This window comes from Syngnathoides biaculeatus, chromosome 8, assembly GCF_019802595.1.
Source record: "Syngnathoides biaculeatus isolate LvHL_M chromosome 8, ASM1980259v1, whole genome shotgun sequence".
In the NCBI taxonomy this organism is placed as follows: Eukaryota; Metazoa; Chordata; class Actinopteri; order Syngnathiformes; family Syngnathidae; genus Syngnathoides; species Syngnathoides biaculeatus.
In genome coordinates, this window is record NC_084647.1 from 12,817,316 (window position 1) to 12,840,548 (window position 23,233).

At 41.5% G+C, this 23,233-nt stretch overlaps 1 protein-coding gene and 1 pseudogene across 7 annotated transcripts in view; one reads left to right on the top strand and one right to left on the bottom strand.

The window, feature by feature from the left end:
- LOC133504604 (uncharacterized) overlaps positions 1 to 23,233 on the bottom strand; it is a 76,505-nt gene that overhangs the window by 48,823 nt on the left and 4,449 nt on the right. For 5 of the 7 annotated variants that reach the window (XR_009796035.1, XM_061827022.1, XM_061827021.1 and 2 more), the window contains exons 2-3: positions 20,142 to 20,338; positions 177 to 287 (exon numbers count right to left, since the gene is read on the bottom strand). Coding sequence is in view for 5 of the 7 variants with exons in the window: in XM_061827022.1 (XP_061683006.1) it covers positions 177 to 287; positions 20,142 to 20,338 (308 nt within the window). In the remaining 2 variants the exon portion in view is untranslated. Of the gene's footprint in view, positions 1 to 176; positions 288 to 1,880; positions 2,710 to 20,141; positions 20,339 to 23,233 lie in introns of those variants that run through there. The other 2 variants (XR_009796036.1, XM_061827023.1) reach the window with 2 other exon arrangements.
- Positions 7,941 to 8,059, top strand: LOC133505453 (5S ribosomal RNA; annotated as a pseudogene).

A 23,233-nucleotide genomic window follows, 5' to 3' on the forward strand; every position in this document is an offset into this window, starting at 1 on the left:
ATGCATTGATCAAAAAATTGAATTGTTGAAATTCTAGCACACTTGTTTGAAAAGAAAACTGAAATATCGCAGACCCATAACTATTCAGACCTTTGGTTCAGTATTTCGCAGAATCAGTCTTTTGAGTCAATACAGCCATGCATCTTTTTTCGAACGATGCAACAAGTTTGTCATACCTGGATTTGCAGATCCTCTCCAGTTCTGTCAGGTTGGATGGTGAACATCGGTAGGCAGCCATTTCCAGGTCTTTCCAGAGATGCTCAATTGGCTTGAAGTCAGGGCTCTGACTGTCAATTCAAGAACAGTCACAGAGTTGTTTTGAATTAACTCCTTTTATTTATTTATAGCTTACATTAGCTGTCTCGTTGGAAGGTGAACCTTTGACTCAGTCTGAAGATCTGAACACTCGGGGTAAGGTTTTCATCCAGGATACCCCAGTACCTTTCTTTAATTGTGACCGTTTGTCACACCCACAGCATGATGCTACAACCACCACGCTTCTCCGTTGGGACTGTTTTGGTCAGGTGTTGAGCAGTGCCTGGTTTTATCCATAAATACCGTTTAGAATTAAAGCCAGCATTTTCTATCTTGGTCTCATCAGACCAGAGAATCTTATTCCTCATCATCTTGGAGTTCTTCAGGTATTTTGTTTCATCAGCAAATTCCATGTGGGCTTTCATGTGTCTTGCACTGAGGAGAGGCTTCCGTCGGGCCATGACAGGGTGCAAGGATGGTTGACTTTGTAGAACTCCCCCCCCCCCATCTCCTGAATGTATCTCTCGAACCCAGCCATAGTGACCTTTGGGTTCTTCTTTACATCACCCCCGGTTGCTCATTTTGTCCAGATGGGCAGCTCTAGGAAGGGTTCTCATCGTCCCTAACGTCTCCCATCTATGGAGGCCACTGTGCTTTTAGGAACCTTAAGTGCAGCAGATTTTTTTTTAACCATGGCCAGATCTGTGCCTTGTCACAATTCTGTCTCTGAGCTCTTCAGGCATTTCCTTCGAGTTCATGATTCTAGTACATCTTCAAACATTTGATCACTTTCATTTTTTTCTGGATGTACATTAATGAGGGGAAAATTAAAAGATCTTAGCAAATGGCTGAAATCTAAGAAAGAGTGAAAAATGTAAGGAGGTCTAAGTACTTTCCGTACCAAGTGTTTCTAATCATTCACCTTCAAGGAGTGAGTTTTTACCTCAGAGCCCCCTGCGTCTGGCATCAGCTTACCGTGGCCTCAATTGCATGGCCTTGAGGAACGCCAGTAAGTACTGCTCGTTACTGTGTAGTATATTAATGTCTTCTCCTCCCTTTGCCCGACTGTCCAAGCCACGATACAATTATGTGTAAGTCATGAGTTGTACTAAAAGCCAAGTATTATTTTTAGTATCTAGTTAGCAATTGTTCAAAGTCTCCAGAGTCAATACCAGAGTAGATATAGGTGAACTAAGGATAGACAAAATCCCCTTTTCCATTGTATCGATTCTATCCCCATAAAGGCCGTTCTGAAACTTGTAATGGAAACGAGAAAAGGAATAAACGTAATTTTAACCCCATCTTAGCATCTTGTGCGTTCTTGCCTTGAAACACTGCAGTATTGCACTCCACCGTCTCCACTTTCCTGAAGCATTTTGCCTTTCTCCTTATCCTGACCAACAATCAAGAACCGTGAACAGAAGACCTTCATTGTGTAACACATGAAAATGACTTCATATCGCTTTATTCAAATTGAGTCTATTCCAGGATGCAGCACGTCTCGGAAAATTTCCTCAGAAAATAGAGAAAATATAGCATGCATGTTTTGTAAAACGTATTTTATTTTTTTTTTACAGACAAAGTAATGAGGGAATTATGATTGCCTTTTAATAATCTTCCAAAAGCGTAACTGGACTCACAACATTTGACAAATACAGTAGTATAAATGTTATCAAATATCAACATAATCAGCCATTAAATATGAAAGGAGTTACTGTGGTTGGAAAAAGATCAGAGTTTTTAAACACACACTGTATTGGATGCCCCGTTATAAATACTCTTTGAGCAGTATTGATGAAGTGCACTTTGTAAAACCCCATCAAAATCATGGCTGACTGAACTAACCAATGAATTTATTCACATGGAGCTTAAATGGGCCAATTTGAAAGGAACACCAACTGAACGTTGAGGAACATCCATGTACGGTTGTTGTTTTCTAGATAAATGCTGCCCTCTGTCTGTAAGTCAGGGCGGGATAAAATAAAAAGGATACATCTTCAAACTATTAAAGTAAAAAAATTAATGAAATAAAAGGCTAACAATGTGATGTGTTTAAATAGTTCCCAAAATACCACGGCATTCGTTTTCACTGTCAGCCCGTGAGTCTTGCTTTCGGGAATGCAATTGCACACGCAGCACTTCTTGAGTCCCAACGTGTGTTCCATTTGGGCTTTTGTGTCTGAAGCACACGTGGCCAAAATATGTGGCCCATCTGCACTCCAACTGCAACAGAGCACGTCCCAGAGCAGGTCTTAATGTGCAACTCACTGGAACGTGCCGCGGTGACACCAAAGCAAATCGGCCCGCCGCTTGTTCCGATTCAGATGAGTCGACGGTGAATCGGGCTTTTGTGGAAAAACACCATCTAAATCACCCCGAGACCGCTGAAGATGACTCAAAGAGATTCATCAGTCCCTCGCACGTGCCACTGATACATAAGGACGTCACATGGAGCTGAAGAAAAAAAAAGCAGAAAATACCAACGACGCAACACAAACAACACGTCCAACACAAATCAGTTGCGAATATGGCGGCCTGAGTGATTATCAAGTGAAGTCCTTTTGAGATTCAGAGGTGGACATAAAGAAATTCATCTTGACATTAATGAGGGTGACATTGCATTTTAGTCAAAGGGAACGTCACAAACACTCTCTAGCTGACGGCAGCTGTGTTTTATTATTTTAACATCATCGTTATCGAATAGGATTTCCTGATTGTGATGAAAATGCTTAATTTTTTGTTCAGACATATGCAGGTAAAATCAACATGGTCAATTCAAATATATATTTAGTTTTTTGTGCAGCAAGGTGGAGCAACTGGTTGGAACGTTGGCCTCACAGTTCTGCGAACCGGGGTTCAAATTCCCGGCCCTGTCTGTGTGGAGTTAGCATGTTCTCCCCGTGCCTGCGTGGGTTTTCTCCGGGCACTCCAGTTTTCTCCCACATCCCAGAAACATGCATTGATGGGAGACTCTAAATTGCCCATAGGTGTGATTGTGAGTGTGACACTTGTCTGTCTCCAAATGGTGTGGGTTCAGGATGAAGATATAATATGCTTTTTTTGAATCTATTACAGTAATTGAACAACTTCGGGCACAAGCATGGGGTTTAGGTAAATCTTCAAACATGATACAGAAACCATGTCATACCATACCATATCATATCATCTCCTTAACACCATTGGTTTGAAGGATACACTAAATAATTTCATGTAGGCGTGATGGACCCTCTGTGCCTCTTCTCTGCCAGGTTTTCCATTTCATATGTAAATATTCAAGGTTGAACCGTCTACAATGGCCAAAACATGTGGGGATTGTGGATCTGAACGCAATTTCAATTCAATGAGCTGTTTTCCATAAAACCGGGGTGCTGGGGGCTCTCAAGGAGAGGAGGTTCGGTCTCGGACTGGCTGTATCACTCGCGGCAAAGGAATCCATAAAATGTTCTTTCAACCTGTGTTTCACAATTTTAAATCAACAGCGTCTCTACAGGTTGTGACCAAAAATGAAGTCCACTTTATCTCATTTGACATGATAATTAATCAACAAAATGAAACTTAATCTTCCATTCATCCATTTTCCAAGCCGCTTATCCTCACAAGGGCCGCGGGAGTGCTGGATCCTATCCCAGCTAACGTCGTAGCCGTTACGATAGGTTGTCAAGCAGAGGCGGTGCCATGGACGCTTTAATTGGGACTAACTCAACCATGACTCCGTACCTTATAATGCATAGAATATATGGAGAAAAAGAAGAAGAAGAAGAAGGGGAATATGTTTCTAAGCAAAGAACAGGCTGCTTGCCAGATGCTGCTCACTCTCAGCAGCTGGAAAAGTGATATAGCGAAATTTCAGATGGTTCTATAAATGCCGCGAGCCAGCTGCTTCCAGTTAATGTCAGATGATGATTAAAAAGTGCAACACATTAACTGTTATCAGCCATTGAGCAATAATGATATTTCCCCCTCACGAAAGGAAAAACAAAAAAAAAAACAAAAAAAAACATCGGCGGTAATATACGAGTTGCTTAAACGGCTCTGGCATCGATGTTTAATGAGCCCAGGGGAATTCTGTGTTTGTTTTTGTGGTGTCCCTCTCGTTGCATTTGCTCACGTGGAATTTTACAAGGGCTGGTACCATGAGGTCAAGGATGTGGCGGGGTGACAGCATCTTTCACCGCTCTCCCCACCACCTTCAGTCCTGATGGGAGCTTCTCCTGTTACCTGCTTATTCCCTTCGGACTGCTTTTTCTCGCACATACTGATCCCCTCAGGCTCAAGTGCTTGACATGCAAAAACATTCAAACATTGCTCTTAATCACGACAAAATGTGGATGCAATATGAACGCTTTTGTCGTGATGGTTGTGACGACCTCAGTAACGGCTTAGAGTGAAGGTTTCCAACTACATCAAACAACCGCGAGAAAAGGGAAATCTTTATCTATCTATCTTGGGAAACTATAAATACATTAAATACATAACACAAAGTCATTGTAGTTGATCAACACCATAGGAGGTATTCGCAAAGTGTCTTCCAGACTAATGTTGAGCATTACCATTTAGCTAAATGACTGCAGCAAAATATCACAGATTAAAACTTCTTTTTCTTTCGGCTTGTCCCGTTAGGGGTCGCCATAGCCTGTCATCTTTTTCCATCGAAGCCTATCTTGTGCATCTTCCTCTTTAACACCCACAGTCCTCATGTCCTCCCTCACAACATCCATCAACCTTTTCTTTGGTCTTCCTCTCGCTCTTTTGCCTAGCAGCTCCATCCTCAGCACCCTTCTGCCTATATACTCACTCTCTCGCCTCCGAACATGTCCAAACCATCGAAGTCTGCTCTCTCTAACTTTGTCTCCAAAACATCCAACTTTGGCTGTCCTTCTAATGAGCTCATTTCTAATCCTATCCAACCCGGTCACTCCGAGCGAGAACCTCACCATCTTCATTTCTGCTACCTCCAACTCTGCTTCCTAATGTTTCTTCAGCGCCACCGTCTCTATTCCGTACATCATGGACGGCCTACTTAAAATGTTGCTTAAAGCAGCAGAGAAATGACAAAATTTCAACACTGTCTTGCAGAGTTATCGAATCTGCAATATCACTTCTTTTCAGGAAATAAAAAAAAAAAAAAAAAGACATCCTGCTTGAATTGCCAAACACCGCAATGTTAAGGTTCATATTATGCTTTGCAATGCTATTATCAGAGGTGTCTTACATTTACTCAAGTAACATTCTGGAAAAATTGAACTTTTTAAAGTAGTTTTAATGGCACATACTTTTTACTTTTACTCAAATATTTACGCTGAGAAGAAAGTATTTTTACTCCATTCAATAATGTACATGCCGTTCACCAGTTTCATTGATCAAAAATTAGGCGGGTAATCTATTTTCTGACTTTTATTTTGGACTACCTCATTGGGGGAGGTCGCTTCCATCCACCGTGATTACCAAAGTGATGTTTGCCTGATGTTTACCTATAAAATAACACGGGAAAGTCAAGTCAGCACAGAAAGTTTTCTATTGGTCTTCACGGGCAAGTCAAAGTGAATCATGGCAGCCCTGTGCGACTTATATAACAAGCTATGAAAAACAACAGCTCGTTGCATAGTTTTTTTTCTTTATGGACTCGGGCATTATCCCCCAACCCCCACCCCCCAAAAAAAAGAAAAAACAAAATTATTCTGGTGTCTTCTTTTTCCTACCAGATACTACAAAAATATTTGGAGAACTGAGCACAATACACGCCAGAAAAGGCCTGCATAATTGTAGTGAAATATTACATTACATTGTGTTACATCACTAATTTTTACTTGAAAAAATAAAATAAAATCAAAAAATGAATAGGACATCGAACCCAGTTTTCCCTCTGCTGGCGTAGACCTCCCAGGGGTCGACATGCCTAGCCTACCCAAAAAGTTTTATTCAGGCTACAGTGCGACTGTGTCCAATTCATGTTAATATCAATGTTGCCAACATTTTTCACATTTAATTCCACGCACACATTACGAGTTGAGTTAGTGGCTACATCTGGAGTGTGTAAAGCCATAAAAAAAGCCTTTGATTTGCTGGATTTGAATGGTCTTCATAACAAGCAGAAAAGTTAAAATCACAATAAATTTATTTTAAATTTAGCGCAATTTTGACAAGATTGACAGAACCTGACAGTAGGTCTCAAGATTGATAGATGGTGGAGGACGTGGATCCAAATGAAGAACTTTGAATAATATACAAAAGGGAGGTAGACAGGCAGCAAAAAAAAAAAAAAAAAAAAAAGCATGCAAAGTACCAGGGAGCAAAAATACAAAAAGGATAACAATAAAACAGACTGGAGTGAAAAAAAAACAAAGTGCGTTGCAGCAATAAAAACAAATCAGATGACAAAGACAGATCCAGAGGAAATAAATCGACACAGAACTAATTGGAAAACGGCTGTGTTTGACAGTATTTCAAATGGCCCCCCAAAAAATGGAAAATAATTTCCTTCAACAAAAGACAAAAGTGTTGATAAATGAATGATTTTGAAGAGGACACCAAAGGCATTGATATTAAACCAACCATTTTATTGTTGAAAAAAAAAAGAAAAACAAAAGAAAATCAATACGTTACAGAGGCAGACCGTGCAATTGCTATCTGCGCGTTCAGTGGGGACATCACTGACTTAATCGTCCTCTAAATACCACTACTATCACATTGCAATTATACAACACAGCAAAACGATCCAAAAATGCTGTAACAGCATGGAAAATGTGTCATGCGCATCATTTGGACCCGTTCGGAATCAATATATTGTATATTCAATATCGTGGTTTGAGTCCCCCTGCTGCACCGGTTGCACAATTCTTGTTTGCAAACATCGTGCGACTCCAAACACAGAGTCAAACATGTGCAAATAACAGATATTCACAGTATTATATTTCGCATCACCTCTCGGAGGCTGCAAGCCAGCAGTGCTCGAGGGACTGGTCGGAAAGTGGCAAACAATCCTTTTCCCTTGGCTAAGGTAGCATAGCTCACTTCGAGTTTGGCCAACCTCTCCATGGGAAGTGTCCATCTTGAAAATGACTTTTGTAGTATGTACAATGTACATCTCCTCTCAACTTGATTGTTTGTACAAAGTGTCTCTCAAAACATTTGCCGTGATGAAAATGACATGGAGAGGAGTTTTCAACTGCAATGAAGATACCGAAACAAGATTGAGACAATTTTTTTTTTGCAATAAAGAAGAGAGAATTGCTGTTAGTAAATACCTGGACACACTATCTTTAAAAACCAAAGAGTCCGAAACCTCAGTGTTCCGATAGATTCCGACCTGACTTTCAACAGTCATATCAAATCGATCACAAAATTTGCCTTTTACCATCTGAAGAACATATCCAGAGTGAAAACAGACCAGGAAAAGCGAATCCATGCCTTTATCTCAAGTAGACTCAAACCCGTTAGAGGTCTGAGATCGATTGACTCGGGTCGCAGAGTGGAGCGCAGAGTCTAAAGCAAACATGCAGCATTTAGCTGTTATGCTGCACACAAATGGAATAAGTTACCAACAGAGGAGACGTCAGCCCCAAAGTGTGAATGTTTTTACAACCAGGTTGAAAACTTTTTTTTTTTAAATGCAATTTTAATTTCTTGCACTGTACGCTGTTTTTAATTGTACTTTTTTTTTTCTCATATATATATATTTTGTTGCAGCTTACGGCCATGCTACCCTGAGAACACCCAATCTCGTCAGATCTTGGAAGCTAAGCGGGTTTGGCCCTTGTTAGCACTTGGATGTGAGACCGCTTGGGAATACCAGGTGCTGTAAGCTTCTCTGCCCGGCTAAAATGCAGAGGGATTGCGTCAGAAAGGGCATCTGGCGCCAAAACTGTGCCAAAACCAAAATGTGTGTTCATCTGAGATGACACGCTGTGGCGACCCCTAACGGGAAAAGCCGAAAGGAAAAGAAGAAGAAGATATATTTTGTTGCAGCACGGTAGCTCAGCTGGTGAAGCGTTGGCCTCGGTTCTGAGGTCCCCGGTTCAATCCAGGACCCACCTGTGTGGAGTTGGCATCGTCTCCCCGTGTCCGTGTAGGTTTTCTCCGGGCACTCCGGTTACCTCCCACATCCCAAAAACATGCAACATTAATTGGACACTCCAAATTGCCCCTAGGTCTGATTGTGAGTGCGGCTGTTCGTCTCTATGTGCCCTGCGATTGGCTGCCAACCAGTTCAGGGATAGGCTCCAGCACTCCCCGCGACCCTCGTGAGGATAACTGGCAAAAAAAAAAAAATGGATCGATGGAAATATATTGTTGTCATTTTTATTGTCCTTTTCCCGTTTTAACAGCAAACCTAGCTTCTCCTATATTCTATTCCTCAGCTCCTCTTTCTTTGTACTTTCCAGCAGTCTGGACACATCTGCTGCCTCTCACAGGTCACTCTTGATACTACAACAATATTTTGTTTTTCGGGGGAAAGAGACAATTGTCGGTGGAGATTCTGTCTGTGGTGTTGGTCATCTCAAGTACTGTGCACACTATGGGAGTCATAACACACCCGTGGTGCAGGGTTTCTCATATTTTAAACTAGGGTTAAGAAAAAAGGCTCGTCAACAACCCTGCCAAGTTTGGAACAAAAAAAAAACAAAAGAAAAATGAAGTCACTGATGGTGTAGTGGTACACAGGCCATGACGCAGCGTGGCATCAATTCCCGCTCAGCGATGGCGCCGATAACTGCCCTCCGACTGACTGGCGACCAGTTCACGGTGTTGTCCGCCTTTCGCCTAAAGCTAGCTGGGATAGGCTCCAGCTCCCTTGTGACCCTTGTGAAGATAAGTGGCTTGGATAATGGATGGATGAAAAGTTAAAAAATAAAAAATTAAAAATAAATTGCAAATCGAGGCTTCAAAATCATGTAAAAGCAAGCAATTTTTCCTGGTCTTGAACATCGTGTGTGCTGAAACTACACCCTGCATATCAATCAAATTCCACAAATCCTTACATGTAACAAAAATAAAGCTGCCGAAAAGCCTCCTGTAGCTCAAATCCAGAATATTCCATCAGGCTTTTGTGTGGCTTTTAACTGTCAATCAAATTGGACATGATCTTAAATTATCACGCAAAAAATTGAGTTCTGCTTCTGAGTAAGAAAATTGCCAGCAATACCGCAGAGAAGACAAAAAGAGTAAGTACCATATTGTGACTATCTTATATACTGTATAGTAGATGATTTTTCCAGTCATGTAAAAACTTATTTTCATGCACTTTGATTGATGTCGGCTGAGTAACCCTCAACGCAGACAGTTAGCGCTTCCTCACTCTGTCCAGCTGTTTCCTAACCCAAACTGCTTTACAAAATTGCGGCAGCAATACAGACCAAAGTCTTTACACAACTATTTAACACACAGAATACCAATAGTAGACTTTCTAGGAGATGGCTACCGGTCACCTTGCGGCACATCCTGCCTGAGTTGGGTCATTTCCTGTTGGGCCATGTAGAGAAGCGATGGGTGGCTTGGCGCTTTTAAAGCTTGAATACCGCAGGGGATACAGAGAACCAGGCCATGTTTTCCTTCCTGTAATCACCTTGAAACTACCTCCTCATTCATCTTTGTGAGGTTTAGTTACTAACCGTACAGTCCAGGGTGATCCCTGCCTCTTGCCCGAATTCTGCTGGGGTAGGCTCCAGCTCACCCTCAATCCTAATGAGGATAGGATGCATAGAAAATGGATGGATGATTAAGCTAATGCCGCGTTTCCCGACCTCAGTTTACTGGAACCACACTAGAATCACTCGGCACGCCACCATATAGCAAACGGAATGAATTTCGATCCTATCTCTCAGAAATTGGGACGATTTTGTTGAAAACAATACTATTAAAGGGAGTCCTCGGGTTAAGACGGTCTCGACCTAAGACGTTTCCACTTTACAATGCCCATCCCCCATCCACCATTTTTCCTAGCTAATGCTTGTCCGTGTTTGTGCGCTGGGAGTATCTCTTCATCATTTTTCGCCCTCCTTTTTAGACATTATCGCCCCAAAAAAGAAAGCTGTGTCTTTGTAGCAATGCTTCAGCAGCCAAAAGAAAATCCATGACCATGGAAATGAAGCTCAAGATCACAAAAAGACTGGAGAAAGGAGAGACACCAACACCACCAAGACTTCAATCTGTCGACCGTGGTGACAATTATTAAAGACAAAGCCCGTATTTTAGCGCATGGGAAGGGTTCCATTCCTTTGTCGGATACAACGATCACAAAACAACGTTCTTTCATATTGGTCGAGATGGAGAGCATTGAGGACCAGGTTCCTTCGCAATAGCCAAGCACAGCCTTCCCTTCTTCTCCATCCACATCTCAGCAGTCATGCTCAGTACATCATCTTCTTTATTTCAATGTATTTGTTTTTTTATAGAAAGTATTTTGATCTAAATTCTGACTTTGAAAGTGGAATACGACTTAAGTCAAAATTCGAGTGAAGTCACTACTGTAGGAACGGATCTCAGTTGTAGACCGAGGACTCCCTGTATTCTATTGTATGCATGGCAACAAGTCGCTACACAAGTTAATTTAACATTCTGCCATCAAGTGGAGGATTTTTTTAGTGCTTTTTCTGTCTGCCGCTATACATCAATGGCATACCGTTCATATGAACAAAGATGTGTTATTTGTTGTAAATAATAAATATCTGAGGGGATGAGGACAATGACACATATACGCTATTGTCTGAGCAAGTGCATATGATTTTGAAACTGTCATACACAGTATGGCGAGCTCGCTGTTAGCACATCCAAGCACAGTTGAGGATTTGAGGTTTAGGTTCCAATCTCGGCTCCGGCCTTCCTCTTGTCGACTTGCATGTTCTTCTCAGCGCTCTCAAAGTACTTTGGATTCTTCCTGCATTCCATTGGCATGCAAGATAACTTAGCTGAAGGCTCTAAATGTGTGAAGGGAGTTGCTTGTCACAACTGTGTGCGCCTTGGAAATGGCTGGTGAAAAGTAAAGGGCGTACCCCTCCTCTCATCCCAAAACAGTGAGGATAAGCTACCTCAGCTGCAACCCCAATAAGGACAAGCACGGTACAAAATGAATGGATGGATATTGAAGTCAGCGGTTAGGGAATCAGTAAAAATGACTGACAAAAAAAAAAAAAATATATATATATATATATATATCAAGTGATTTTAAAAATAGCTTGGACATGTTCTGGGAAAACAACATCAAACATTCCACTTTGGCTGTCATACTGTATCACATTCCCCTTCATCTCTTTGACAATAAATCCTAACAATTCCAAATTGAAGCTGTTTATCGTGAGCGACAACAACTGTTTAAAGAGGATCCCAAAACACAGGCCGCTTCAGAGCGGAATCATTTGTGGAGGAGCGCTGGAAAGGGCTTGAAAGAGGTCCCAAATGGGCCACTCGTAAACGCTCTGCCCCTCAAGTGTGCTTGGCGAAATCACCCTTTCGTCATGAAATGAGGCAGATTGTTTGGGACAATTAGGCTGATGCCAGATACTGCCCGCTATGCTCCACACAATCGCTGCCCCCCATCAGCCAACTGTGTTTTATCAGCAATTACAAATGGAAAAGAACTCCCTGGCCATTAGGCAAAGGGAGTGGTTGCACAGAGGGCTTGCCCTGCCCTAAACAAAAATGCAGTGTTTGCTTAGTGTTTGCACGAGGTCCGACTGAGGGAGCGACGCGGTGAAATTGTGAGAGGAAGGACGAAAGGAAAGAAGTCTTACGAGAAAAAAAATGGCAAAAAAATATAGATATAGTAGGTCGCAACAACCTATCGGAATAGTGCCTGAGCTTGAACCAATTATGGAAATGAGGAAGACATGAGGACAAATTGCAACATTGCAAAGGGATGGAAGGAAGGAAGGAAGGAAGGGAGGACATAGTTTAGAAAAAATAAAACAGTGTAGTATACAATAGTTTAGGAAATGTGATCAAATCAATTTAACAAATCAAACAGATCATTACAGTTCAATAAAACAAAAACAAACGAATATCAAAGATGAGTAAATAAACAGAAAACAACACACGATGAATAGATCAAATAAATGTGAATAGTGATTGTAAAGGTTCAATGAATCAATGAATGAAAATGATAAAATGAATAAATGCAATGAACAAAAAACAGTGACTGTGAGATTGCGTGTGTACCTGTCTTTAAAAGCCGCCCCTGCAACTTAAGTCAGTGATTTTCAACCTTTACTGGGCCATCACACATATTTTCAATTTGAAAAATCTATTGGCACACCTAGACACTAAAATGCTGCAAAAAAATGGATACAATTATGTATCTTCTGCCATCTAAGACGAGAGCATTTAACTGTTCTGTCTGTCACTCTACATCGATGGCATGGATAGATGAACAAAGATCCGTTTTGTTTCATGAATAATCATTTTCTGACCAATTAAGTGAATTTTGTTCATTTCCACGGCACACTGGTTGGCGATTACTGCTTTATGTGACAAAGTGAGCAAATGAGTCTGTTCAGTTGCCGATTGAAACAACACCAGCATCTGTTTCCATCCTCTCTCTATCCTAACCACCTGTTATAGTTTACTATTCTTTCTAACTAATAATGGTAGGCCATATTCATTTAGCGAATGATGTTGACTTTCGACACAGAGTTGTTAAACTTAGCGAGAGGCACTTTGCACAGTTAAAAAAAAAAAAAAATCTATGCACTGAATTCAGAATAAGTGAACTGTGCTATAGTGCGGAACTGCAGTTGTAAACAAATACAGATGGATAGCTAAAAGAGCTCTCAAATGTGCAAGAAACCAGAAATATGGACATGTAAATAGGGATAGTAAAACTGCCATGAAATAGCCCAAACTGATATTTTTCCACACACCCTGACAAAAAAAAAAAAAAAAAATGGTACTCCTGTTTATGATATGATACAGACTTTATAACTAATTAATAAAGCCAATTTGATATTTGACATTTCATATTTGACAGCGTATCGAGAAGTGTATTACGTCTGTGTCATTGACAGAGATTCTGGAGGACAAAATTGGGTTAGCCAATAAACAACTGCTCCATCGCAGGCAAAATATTACAACAAGGTCAAAGTCTCGACTCATTCCATTGTCGGAAGACGTCAACTTGCGTAAAACTATTGCGAACAGCCACGTATGGGCAAACTTAAAGGATCCTGCTAGTGTTTGTAACAGATGTGAGATAATCATATCTATTCAATAGTTCCAACACCATCTGTTTCACATCCATTCAGCTTAACGTGAACCTTCCCCTAGATTGCAAAAAAGGTCATTTTTATTTCCCTGTAAAGCTCTGAGTTATGAGATGTATTAACTATTTGTAGTCTTTTATTACTATTGTTATTACCGTATTATCTTCACAAATGTTACTCTCCATTAGCCATAATTCAATACTCCCTAGTCCTTCTCCCTTAAGGCTTCCTTGAAGTGATTGCAAAAATCTTGTTTATGGTTGCTCCTAGAGGAGTTCAAATTCTCATCTCACTCTTCCCTTTGTCTTCGTCCAGTGAAACACGGCGTATGTACGATAATATGTCCAAAACGGCAGACAAAGGGAGTGAATAAAAGTAGCATCTGTTGAAGCGTTTGCACGGGGCCGGCAACATACCCCAATATGCATTTTTGCATCTGCATATGACATCAAGCAGACACGCAGTGAAGAAGAAAAACTATCTTCCCACCTAACTTTCCCAATCGCATGCAATACATTTTCCATTTCAACAGCAGGACAGCACAATATTTTGAAAGGGCACCATACGGACTCCAAGAGAGGCGTATAGCTGCCATCTAGTGGCTGCATGGAGTAATTACAATGGCGACTTCACACAAAGGCAAACTTTGGTGCGTCTGGCTTTACAAAGGCAATCGTGCTCAGTTTTGATTGACATGTTTCTAAATTTAGCTCACAAAATATATTATTTATAAATACACAACTGTCAGGAAGACACAACCTCAGGAGGATTACGTTACCTATCTATCTTTGTAAAGACATAATAATGATCATCCATCCATCCATTTTCTTTGCTGCCGCTTATCCTCACGAAGGTCGCGGGGAGTGTTGGAGCCTATCCCAGCCGTCAACGGGAAGGAGGCGGGGTACATCCTGAACCGGTTGTCAGCCAATTGCAGGGCACATAGAGACAAACTGTCACAATCACACCGAGGGGCAATTTAGAGTGTCCAATTAATGTTGAGCGTTTTTGGGATGTGTGTAAGGTGGCACGGTGGCTCAGCTGTAAAGCGTTGCCATCACAGTTCTGAGGTCCAGGGTTCAATACCGGCCCACTTGTGTGGGTTTTCTCCAGGCACTCCAGTTTCCTCCCACATGCAACAATAATTGGACATTTTAAATTGCACCTAGGTGTGATTGTATGACTGTTGTCTGTCTCGATGTGTTCTGCAATTGGCTGTCAACCAGTTCAGGGTGTACCCAGCCTCCTTCCCGTTGACAGCTGGGATAGGCTCCAGCACTCCCGCGACGCTTGTGAGGATAAGTGGTTAAAAAATGGATGCACAGTATGTTTTAATCACAATTCCTGTTTTTCACACTCAATTGGACTACGCTAGCGAATCTAATGAAGTCTTGAGTATATTACCAAACAAAGACAATAATATAGTCTAAACACGACCTTGTAGTACCATTATTTATTCAATCATGATCGAATATTTTAACACATTATGCTTTAAAGATGAGAGCCATACAGTAACTCTTTAAATACAAATTCAAACAGTGTTTTAGTACATTACAAGCATGAAAACAAAAGTTAATCTGGATAAAGAAGACATTTTCTTTCTTGGTTTCCAAGTGTCCCGGGTTCATCGGCTCGTCTTCGTATTCATGTGCATTTTTCCTTTCTTCTCCCGCCAAAGTAAACTCCAAAGAATGCTATTCATGTTTTTTTTTTTTTCCCAGTTTCACTTTTATGAGACACCGATACATTTCCCAAGGATGTGCTCCGTGTGAGCGCAGCTCAGCGATCATACGGGATTTAAGCGATCTCCCGAGGTGGAGGGAGGGAGGAGACATCTTGAATGGTCTTTTGTTGGCTCGTGTGTAGTCATCTCATTCAAAGTGAACCTGGAGTCGAAAGTCAGCATGATTCAAAACTCACACTCACATAATCGTGTCTGAATAGATTACAGTCAGTGAGATGTGTTATCACACATATGATTCATGTGTTGAATGTTTCAGCCCATTTTATCAGTAATTACAAGACCTGCTATATAATGTAATTGTTAGGTGAGGTAATGGGTTGTCAACCCGTGGCTCGGGCACCATATGAGGTTCTTTCATTCTTCTACTGTGGCTTTCTGGTGACTTTGAAAGCAAATGCAGTGTTACTGCCGAAACACTCAGATGAAAAGGAAGCTCTATTGCCTTCCCAGAAAGCAAAAAGCTTCAAAAAGTGAACATTCCTGTGAATATTGTCACTCATCCAATGCAGGTCATTTCACCCTCAGTGCATTGAATTGACTGGAAATGGACTGTTCCGGTTCTTTCATAAGATTCTGATTCTGCTCTGCGTGGTGATCCCCTGCTTATAATATATTATGTTATGTTTCGCCGTGTAGCTTTTGCTGATGGTTCACACAAGAGGCTCTTCTAATGCAAAATAATTCCATATCAAAGTCTTTTGCCACAGTACCGTACGAGCGTGTGCAATTTCCCAATTGCGTTGGTGAATTGTAAGAAAAAACTCATTTACAGAACTGTATAATCTTTGTAGGCACAAGAAGGTGTAAGATCAATTTTCCAGGTGCACTCCTCCCCCCAAGAACTGCCACCGGGAATAAGAATTGAGCTGCTGTATGAAGGAATTTTAGAAAACATATCAGATAGGGGCACAGTGGCTCAGGTGATAAAGCGTTGGCCTCACAGTTCTGAGGTCCCGGGGTTCCATCCCGAACCCGCCTGTGTGGAGTTTGCATGTTCTCCCCGTGCCTGCGTGGATTTCCTCCGGGCACTCCAGTTTCCTCTCACATCCCAAAAACATGCAACATTAATTGGACACTCTAAATTGCCCCAAGGTGTGATTGTGAGTGCAAATGGCTGTCTGTCTTCATGTGCCCTGTGATTGGCTGGCAACCAATTCAAGATGTACCCCGCCTCCTGCCCGTTGACAGCTGGGATCGCTCCAGCACACCCCGCGACCTGCATAAGGATAAGCGGCAAAGAAAGTGGATGGATGGATATCAGATAGGATTAAAGTAGCAAGGATAAAGGAAACAAGTAAGCTACATCAAGTAGATAAAAGTGACAGAATATCTTTAGTGCAAAATCCATCCATTATCCACGCCGCTTAACCTCACACGGGTCACGGGAGAGCCGGACACTAACACAGCCAACTACGAGCGAAAGGCAGACTTCCCCCTGAAGTGGTCACCCGTCGGTCACGGGGCAGATATCAACACCATAACTGAGGGGGAATCGATCCCACGCTGCCCTGCACCAAAGTCAGGCGTATGTACCATCTAGTGCAAAATATTTCATATTGAGGATGTTGATACATTATGATTGGAATACAACACAACCAACTACATCTTGAGTGACTTTGCTTTTTTACTTTCCACAGTTATTTTTTATTTTTTTTTACAGACTTCAAAAGTAACGATTAAATGTACATTTCAACTAAGCCTAAGGGCAAACAATTTTTTTTTCCAATGTTCTTTTTATTTATTTGGTAAGCCCGCCTGAGGGCAACGCCATGCCTTTCTTTTCATTTGTCTTGATTAATGTCATGCATGACCATGAGGCTTGATTAATTATTATCAGGCAATAAAAATGTAATCCTAAAATATTGAATAGTGGTCAATAGAACCCAATTAACCCAAGCATTAGTGCAACAGTCCCATCCATTGGAGGATTTAAACGTTGTACAGTATTCTGTTTTTATTTACAGTATGTTTCACACAATGTCCCAACTTCATTAGCATTGGGGTTTGTACAGAAAAAGCGATGGTAACGTGATGTCATGTTAAAAAAATGACTTTATGATAAGCGATTTAAAGTTAAACTGGGACAAAAAGTGTGGACGGTGCATCGACGCACAGTTCCAGCCTCAAGTCAAAGCTCACGCGGTTACACGGACAAGCTCTGCCTCATTTATTTGATTTCTTTTTGTCCTTGAAGAAAAAGTCGAACGTGTCCTTCCCGTAGCCTTTAACGGGGATCCCTCTTGTGCAATAAACAATGAATCAATTTGACGCTTTGTGCTGCCTCCAAACTGTGAACTTTCAATCTTGCTCGCACCTCCAAATCAATTTAATGTCAAGTTATGTTTCAATGTCAAGCAAAAAACAAAACAAATAACACAAAGGCATCGGTGGCCAATCGTAAAAAGTCAAATAAATCAGCCTTATCACTTTCAACCAGATGGAACCTGTGGCTCATCTGTCACCCAAACTATCTTTTTTGGGGATTTTTTTTTTGTACCTTTAATTAGACAGTCACCTTTTAAAAAAGTCACCAATTGGCAGACATACTTTGGTCCTGAATGGATGAAAGCACAGGAGCTAAGAGCTTGTTCACCACAGAGAATATGTGGCATTTTTGCTCATTCGAGATACCAGAGGATGTGGAAAAAAAAAAGTAAAAAGGTGTCTGAACTCATCGATTTTACATATGACACATTTTTGAGCCTTGGCGGGGGTCTTCATGGTGGACGCTAAGATGCCAAAGGAGAAGGAAAATGGCACTCCAAGACTTAAATGTCAGATGAGGGTAGTTTTATTCTTTTAATGTTTTGCATCAATAAAGTCCTTCTTACACTTGAAAATATTTGAAAAAGCAACACATGGGCGAGACAACTCATATAAACAAAAAGCCTTTGGTTATATTTTCACATAATCAATGTGTAGATCAGTTTCGATTTTTGTTTGCATCAGTAATCGAATTTTTGGCTTTTTTTGCACAGCCAAACGTTGAGTTTTTTGGGTTTTTTTTCATTGCAAGACTACAGTGGACAATTAATTTCAATGCTTGTACTCCCACATTTTTTTTTTAAATTATTAACAGCCAAAAGATATCTGCATTCTTATCAATGTTGATAAATTCCCATCCTGACGTATAATACTCTGTTTTGCACGTACGGTGGTAGGATATTTAGCCATTTACAACAGAAAGAATATTTGAGATGAAAGAGTTATGCTACTTTGACAGGAAGGGAATCGAGCTGGTCTGGTGGCTTAAAGGAGAAGACTGAGTACCAAACATGGCACAGACGATAGTTTGCTGCGGCAATATGAATTTGATGATGCAGAGATTTGTTGGCTATCTTAAAGCCCAAGTCTACATCCTTATAAACATTATAAAATAGATATTGAAATGAAAAATACATATAATATTATTCACCTCAATGTTTATACGAAAAAATAAATATGAGCGGAGAGCGCGTCATGCATGCGCAAAGTTGTGGAAGTCTAATTCGACATCCAAGTGGTCGCCATATTGGCTACGTCTACTGCCCGTGACGTCCCCCCAGACATTCGGCATTGAAAACACGCCGTGGCCCCTACTATGGGACACGGCCCTTCAGACACGGAAGCTCTTTTCGAAGAAGAGAACACCTCACAACCGAGTGAAATGTGCGGGGCAATATTACTCTATCGTTTCGAGCCATATTTAGATGATATGTGGATCATTTCTAACTAAGAACAGACTCCCAAACAGTATGCATGCTCGTCCGCCCACCTACTATGGGACACGGAAGCTCGGCTGAAGCCTTGATCGGGGGAAACGGCGCCAACGGGCACATCGACACATTTAGCACCTCTGACTTACGAACACGGATCTTTTGTTATGTTCTGAAAGAATTACGTCCTCTCCCCCAACTATTGTTTTTTTTAGTAGCTATAGACACACCCACCTGTCATTTGGAACCGACAAAGCTCTCGTCCTTCGTACCCGTGCAATCCATTTTCACGACGAACCGGATCTCTTGGAAACCTATGAAGGGTGAATCCATTCTCCCGAGTGTTCGAGCAGTACCCATCAATCCAACGAGCCGGCATTTTGGCTAACACGAAGGAACAAAGAGCTACCTTCCCGCAGGTAAAACTAATAGAAACAAAGCGCTTGAGTGCGCTACTGCCATATACGTCACTTCCTGCTTATTGTCGAAAACAAATCCCTCAAGAGGATTTTCATGGCGAGAGTTACAAAAAGACATACACATCAAAATCAGCTTTTGTGGTGAAAAAACGAATGGGTCCATACCGGCTGCTGTTTTTTTCATTAATAACATACTAAAAATCATGCATTTCATGACAGTGGCCCTTTAATTTAGACATTATTAATATTCCCACACATTTTGCTGGCAGGACAGGCCCTGTTCCAATATCAGCACAAGCGCCACTGCACCACGATTGGCTACTGTATCGCAACAGATGCTTCCAGACAAGAAAAGAAGTACGTGACCTATGTGTAGCGGCGTTAATGTTTCCCACTAACCCTAACCCACACTAATTCTCACCTTAACCCATATCCTAAACCACCTCAGTCCCAACTTTAGCCTTAAACCCAACCATAACAAAAGTCTTTGGGAAGGTCACCTCGTTAGGAGCCAGTCATGTTGCAGAGGGGTGTATCTACCCTGGAAAGTGTTGTCTAACCTAATAACGCTTAATTACCTTGCAATACCTTGTCCTCCCAATAGAATGAGGCTCCCACACTGACTTTATGGCTTTCTTCCGGATGTACTTTGACCCGACAACACATCACGGACAATTATTATGATACATCGATGCTTAACGGGATTGTGGAAATTCCCAATGGTCATAGTTTGACCCTGGTACAAATAATGTCCATTTTCATAAGCTCCATTTTTTAAAAATCTGAACAAATTACACGTCAAAGTCAAATGCTGCTATACGAATGTACATTCACTCACGCGTTATCCCCAGTGTGGCGTTTTCTCCCGTCCTGTAGCCTTTGACCTCTGCAGCCGCCCATAATCAACGAGACCACCTTTGCCAGTCCATCCTGCCTGCAGGCTGCCAGCCACAGATAAGGTGTCTTGGCAGCAGGTTGGAGTTTTGTCCTTTGCTTTTGCACAGCGGGAATCCGGGAAGCTCCGTTCAAGATAGGCTACGGGAACAATAGGACAGGGAGGGTGAAAAAAAAAATGTTGACGAGAAAAACAAACAGGAAAAGCAGGTCAATAGAAAGATTAGCACAGGACAATCACTGACATCTATGCAAATACCGTACTTCATGACCGACGTTGAACATTACTTCATTATAGGACTCCAATTAAGAGGTTAGTTTAACTCTAGTCCTAAAATATATCAATTCGAGATTATAGAGATTATAATTCTAGAGTGAGAAAATAAAATGAACAGAAAATGCAAGTTCAGTTGGAAATTTACGTTCAACCCAAAGGAAAGCAGATTTAAAAAAATAAATAAGAATTACCTCAATACCATGCATTCTTCTGATTGTGACAATATGTTACAAATTGTAGGGTAATTGTACACAGGTAAAGAAATCACAAATAAACAACATGTGTCTCGAATGTCAAAGAAAGCTTCCCGCCCATTTTTGGTGAACTGTACTCTTCTGTTATAGCGCAAGGCAACTGTTGCGCTCAGATCTGGATTGTGGCTGCACTAAACTGCCATCACCAGTTCCGCTCCACGTTTGATTTACAGTCAGACGTTAATTGGGGGCGAGGGGTGCTGCGCGAGTAGAAACACCCAACCAGGTGCACACAAACATCTTTCAAAATTTTCCACCCTATCTCAAACTTCACATTGTCCTTCCTCTTTCGACTCACGTTAACCGCAAACATACTGCACATGTAGACTAGAGCCAGTAAACTAATCCATGTGACCTTACCTAAATGTCGTGTAGGTTTTGGATCCTTATGCTTCACAACCATAAAAATATAACAATATAGACATTATTTATGCGTATTTCCTTCAAGAGACACAGCCCTGTATGTTTATATGAACAAAGACAAACAATTTGTTAAACCTGTACGGTCATTGGATGAGAATTCATGACCAGGTCTGACAAAGTTGTGAGCATGCACTTACAATAACCATAAAACTTAATATCAGGGTATTTCTCAATTTGGCCAATTTTTGTACCAGACTGGCAGAAAACGGTTTCAGTTTACCCGTGAGGACAAAACTTGTCACGAGTTTGGTATCCAAACATTTTGACAAGTGGATACAGGTGTTGGAAATAAGTTATTTAACCACACAGCTGATATTTCCAATATTCTACTATATTATCTTAACATTTGTTGTGCAAATAGAACTGGTCCAGAGAACAAAACTGGGTCACCACTGTGATTTTAATACATTAACATAATAAAACAATTTTATGAATGACGGTCATTACTCTGGTACACCTACAAGGCGGCAGTGGAAATTCAGGTTTTGTGGGTTTAAGACAAAGGAGACATAAAAAGTGGTCTCATAGGAAGAAGGTGAAGTCCTGCTTTTAATGTGCAAATCTCCCACGTATGATTCCTGTCAGTATTCACGTTTAGTTTTTATCAGAGCATTGTAAAGCATCGTTGAGTACTTGTCATGGCCCTGCCGGTACGTGCCCTGGCCGTACCAGTTCCCGATGCAACACGGCCCTGCCGCAATCAGAGGAGGCACACACCTGTGCCTCGTCTCTTCTAATCACGTCCCATTTATATAGAATCACAAGTACAGTCTGGCCTTTGCCAGATCGTTGCCTCATGCGTCGTTCCCGCACTTTCCTAATTGTGTTCCTGCTCTCTCGTGTACCGACTCCTGCCTGCCTACTGACCTGCCTCTTACGCCTGCCGATTCCATTACTGCTGCTCCCGTGGACTGCCCATTGGGTTCCCCACACTGGTCTGAATAAAGACGATTTCCAAAATGCCTCTGCGCCTCCTGAGTTGTGCATTTGGGTTCAACCCTGTGTTCTGGTCATGAGAGTACTCTTTAAAATCGTTCTATAAAATGTTACCATTATGATTATTTTTAGTTCCAACCGGTCCAGAAAACCGCTGGTTGCATCATCAACAAAAACCCACTTTCCACCCCATCCTTCAGCAACTTTACCGTCTCCTGGTCAAATTTAGAATGCAATTCAAGCTCCTTCTTCAGACACTTTAAAGCCATTCAAACTTTGGCCATCCATACTTGTCTGACCTCGTGCACAACCTCACTCTAGTCCACAGCCTCAAATCATTCCCCCTGCTCGTCTAAGCACCATGAGGGGAGCAGAGCCTTCAGCCACTCTGCTCCCCAGCTGTGGAACTCTTTGGCACCAGTTCTCAGTCTCTTTCGCGGCTTTCAAATCCAAGCTCCAAGCTGCACCATTTTGGAACAAATGGAGGAAAGTGTCAGGAATATTTGATGGATTACTCTCACATAGTATGCAGGGGAAGGTTTAAAAGACAGTGGTGAGGCCAGCAATGATGTACGGGGTTCAAGACAGTGGACCTGAAGAGACAACATGAAGTAGAGCTGGAGGTGGCGGAAATGAAGATGTTGAGGTTTTCCTTAGGTGTGACCAGGCTGGGTAGGATTACAGATCAGCTCTTCAAAATGAATTTTTGGAGATAAAGTTATAGACACCAGACATAAATGGTTTGGACATGTCCAGACTTAGTATTTTGGGAGAAGGATGATGAGGATGGAGCTGGCAGACAAGAGAACTTGAGGGAAGACATGGGGTAGTTTGGTGACGGAGAGGAAGATGTAAAAAAATGGGCTTGGATGGAAAGGGATGGCGAGCCCCTGACAGGACAAGTATAAAGGAAAAGAATACATAAACCTCATGAAGACTTACAAAACATGGGTTTAACTTTTCTTTCCATTTGCTACAAAGTAAATAGCAGAATATGTTACAATCAACCCAGCTAACGCTAATGCCGTTTGCCCCATGCACCACCAAGCTAAACAACTAAATCATCATACAAGCTTAATTACATTTCCTGCCTCCAAGCGTTTCGTTTCCATTATGTTCAGTACACACCACCTCACATCGTATGCG